Source organism: Aptenodytes forsteri, unplaced genomic scaffold (assembly GCF_000699145.1).
Source record: "Aptenodytes forsteri isolate BGI_AS27 unplaced genomic scaffold, ASM69914v1 Scaffold14, whole genome shotgun sequence".
In the NCBI taxonomy this organism is placed as follows: domain Eukaryota; kingdom Metazoa; phylum Chordata; class Aves; order Sphenisciformes; family Spheniscidae; genus Aptenodytes; species Aptenodytes forsteri.
This window is the reverse complement of record NW_008794457.1, coordinates 299,224-303,108: the sequence shown is the minus strand read 5'-3', so window position 1 is coordinate 303,108 and position 3,885 is coordinate 299,224. Positions and strand designations below refer to the sequence as shown.

The 3,885-nt window shown below is 64.3% G+C and overlaps 1 protein-coding gene across 1 annotated transcript in view; it reads right to left on the bottom strand.

The window, feature by feature from the left end:
- The window catches only part of KIFC3 (kinesin family member C3), a 17,913-nt gene that overhangs the window by 3,329 nt on the left and 10,699 nt on the right, over positions 1 to 3,885 (bottom strand). The window contains 10 exon segments of the mRNA XM_019475004.1: positions 436 to 559; positions 1,250 to 1,380; positions 1,644 to 1,748; positions 1,841 to 2,022; positions 2,287 to 2,398; positions 2,500 to 2,630; positions 2,721 to 2,868; positions 3,009 to 3,182; positions 3,381 to 3,620; positions 3,707 to 3,850. Of these exon segments, the coding sequence (XP_019330549.1) occupies positions 436 to 559; positions 1,250 to 1,380; positions 1,644 to 1,748; positions 1,841 to 2,022; positions 2,287 to 2,398; positions 2,500 to 2,630; positions 2,721 to 2,868; positions 3,009 to 3,182; positions 3,381 to 3,620; positions 3,707 to 3,850 (1,491 nt within the window).

The window sequence follows — 3,885 nt, the reverse complement described above, 5'->3', positions numbered from 1 at the left end:
CCCCCCCCCCCCCCCCCCCCCTGCCCAGACCCGGGGACCCCTGGGGACGTAACCCGAGTGACACTCCCCACAAGGTGTCTGGTCCATTGGGGTGATGACCGCTGTCAGGTCTCAGCCTGGGTGACATACTGAAGGCAGAGGGTGACAGGCAGGGCACTGCAGTGACAGCCGACAGCCGGCATCCTGCTAATCCCCTGGGAGCCGCCCGGGCCCCACGCTTTTATTTTTAACCCCCTGCAGCTCACCTCATGGGACAGCGACCGTCACATTGCACCCAGGGACCTATTTTGGTCTCTGTCGCTTCCCCAGTGCTTCAGAAATACTCCCAAATCCAGGGGTCATGCACCAGAGACACCCCCACCCCCCCACCCCCCCCAGTTCATCGCACCCCTGATGCCACCCTCCTGCTCCTGCCGCCCCCCCATCTCCCTGCACCTTATTGATGTCCTCCACGCTCTGCACCCTGAGCTCGGTCAGCCCGGGCACGTAGAGCTGCCCACTGCCGTCGGGGCACAGCTTGATCTCCAGCTTCTCCTGCGGCTCCTTCCCCAGCAAGTCCCTGGGCAAAGGGGTACCCGTCACCATCCTCACCCCAGGGGGATGACGGGTGCCTGCTCCCCTCCGGCATGGCATCCACGCCACGGCTCAGGGCTGCGTGCCCCAGAGCGGCCCCCTCCTCCCGGGGATGCCGCACATCCTATGTATAGACCTCGGCTCTCCAGCTCCCGCCGGCTCCCCATGTGCCCACTCCCACCCAACCCCGACCACGCTCCCATCTCTGCTCTTTATTGCCATTCCCGGTCCCCATTGTTCACACGGATGCGCTCCCGGCCTCCTCCTGGCCCCTCCTGCCTGTGGCTGGGCAGAGGAGGAAAATATTTCTCATGCTCCCAGCTCCCAGTTAGTAATTTCTAAATATAACGTCCAGGGAGGCAGAGGCAGGGAGGAGAGGGGGGGATCCCTGGCTGCATCAGGGCCAGTGGAGTGGGAGTGATGGCAGGGCTGGGAGCCTGTATAAGTAATGGAGCTCGAGGGAGACTGCTTTGAAAGGGCGGTGTGCACCGAAAAAAAATTAAAAATAAATCCTTGCGCAGCCAAATCCAGCACCCAAGGCCCTGGGAACAAGCTGTGCAGCCAAGGCAGGGCTAGTGGGACAGGGAGGAGAGCAGCGTGGGGTGATGCCCACTGATGTTGGCTCCCCAGCAGCTCCGCTCGCCCCACCAGAAAGTCCCCCCCCCCCTCCCCGTACCTGAGTGCCTCATTGTAAATCTCGGCAGCGCTGACACTGATGGCGTAGTCCCAGTCGGCTGCCTTACCCCGCACCTCAGAGAAGAGGAGCTGCAGGGCCCGCTGGTTGATCCCTGGGTTTGCTGCTGTTCCCTGGTGGATTGGGGTGAGAAATGGGGGGGGGGTTGGGGGGGAAACACTCTTGCATTTTATTCTGCATTTTTTTCTGAGCAGGAGCAAAGCCCAGGGTGGGTGTCACAAAGGGCTGCACAAACCCCTTGGCAGCCGCAGTGACCACCACTGGTGCACCCCGGGTCTGAGCTGGCCACCAGCCTGGTCTAAACCAGGGAGGGTGCCGAGACTGGGCACCATGGGATGGGAAGCCGAGGAAGAAGAGCAAAGCCAGGCAAATTCACCTCCATCGTGTAGGTTTTTCCCGCCCCCGTCTGCCCGTAGGCAAAGATGCAGACATTGTAGCCGTCGATGCAGGAGGTGACCAGGGCTTGAACCTCCTGAAACACCTGGGGGGAGACCGGGGACCATCATGAGAAGGTGGCTGCGTCCTCCCCTCACACCAGCAGCGTTTCTGTCCCCGCGGGATGGCAGCACCCACCTCCTCCTGGGACGCTTGCGGGGGGAAGACCTTATCCAGCTCGAAGGACACCTGCTTCCCCTTGTGCAGGAGGTGCAGGATGGCATCATCATCGGCATCAAAGGTCACCGCATTGGCTGCCTCCGGGCCCTCGCCGTCCTCCTTTGTGAGGGGGCGGACTCGCCCAAAAACACGGATGTTCCCTTGGGTCGGGGGGATGCAGAGATGGCGTCAGTTCCGGCACCTCCCTCTGCCACCCCCGGTCACCATCAAACACCGGATGGGCTGAAGGCTGTACCCCGCTGCCGACTGAAGCATCCCATCGCCAACCCGAGCGTCTTATGGGGATGTGGAGCACCCAAGCCATGGTGCTGGGGTGCAGTGGGGTGATGCTCCCCTGTCCGTCCTGCCCCCCCCTCAGGGACTCACTCTCCCGTGGTGGGACCTTCCACCCCCCCCCTGCACACCTTTCAGCCGCACCAGCTCGTTATGACACTTCTTGCGGAGCTGCAGCTCCCGCCGGTACTTGCGCAGCAGCTCCCGGTTGGTGCTGTGCACATCCTCGATGGCCTGGCCGATCTGGGAGGGGATGGAGAGCAGCAGCTCAGCGACTCCCCCCCCGCCCCAGCATCCCCACCCTGCATGGGGAAGAGCTGGGGTGGTGGTCCCGGGGGGCTCACCTCGGCCCTGGCGCTCCGCAGGGTCTCCTGGAGGAGCAGGGGGAAGTCGCGGACCTGACGTTTCAGGCTGTTGTAGTCATGGGTGAGAGTGCGCAGCGCTGGCTGCAGCGTCAGCAGGTTGGTCCGGACGCCTGCAGGCACAAGGCGGGGTGAGGGGCAGGTGGCACGACCCCCCTCAACACCAGTCGGGCGACCCTGCAAGCCCCCTGCCCCCTCCTCACCCGCCAGGTTTTCGTGCACCGCCTTCATTTCCACTTGGGCGCGGGAAAATGCCTCTTCGATGGCGCGGTTCTTCTCCTCCTCCATGGCTTGCATCTCCTCCAGCATCTGCCCATGGGCTCGCTCCAGCTCGGCCTCGTACATCATGATCTGGGGGAGGAGCCGGGGGGGTAACGCTGAGCCGGTGACCACCTGCTGCCACACCGCATCGCCCGGCAAGCACCGCGCAGGCAGGAACCACAGTGGAGCTGGGCGGGGTGATTTCTGAATGACACCCATTGCATTCAAACCTGAGCTCGGAGCTGAGCTGCCGTCTTTTGGGAGCTCTGCAGCTGCTGCTCCATCTCCTTCAGCACCTGCCTCTGCATCCCCACCTGCTCCTGCAGGTACTGGTTTCGGGACTGGCTCTCGCACAGGGCTTGCTTTGCCTTGGCCGACTCCACCTCCACCGTCTTGATGATGTACTGGGGGGGAAAAGCACCCAGAGATGGGCCCGAGGGGCCTGGGATGCAGCCGGTGTTGGCCCGGCGGGGCTAACTTACAAAATCATGGTGCCGTGCTGATGTGCTCAGGGCAGAGGGATGGGTGGTGCTTGCAGGGCACCCACTGGGCCCAGCTCCCCTTGCCTGGCTAGAAGAGATGGAGAGCCCCATGATGCTCACCTTTATCTGCTGGGGCTGGGACTTGAGGCTGGCAATGGTCTCCTGGCTGTCCCGCAGCCGCCGGCTGAGCCGCTCCTCTTCCTCGGCTCTCTCGGCCAGGGAGTCCTTGAGCCGCAGCTCCACCTCGGCCAAGCGGTTCGTCTTCTGCTGCACCTCCAAGTCCAGCTCTGCCAGCTTGACCCGCGTCTCCTCTGCCTCCCGCTGCAGCTGGGACAGCCGCTCCTGCAGCCCAGCGTTCTCCTGGCCCCGAAACAGCACAGCTGAGACCGCGTCACCCATGGGTGCCTGTCACCCTGCCGCCACCACTGCCACCGCCGCCAACTCACCTGGAGGTGGGCGCAGTCCCGGCCCGGCGCCTGCTGCTGCCGCCGCAGCTCCCGCAGCTCCCCCTCACACGCCTTCATCTCCTGCCGCAAGCGCTCGTTCTCGGCCGCCAGCAGGTCCCGGTGCTTCTCTGCGTCCGTGCCGCCCTGCCGACGCGGGGGGGGGGGGGGGGGGGGCGGGG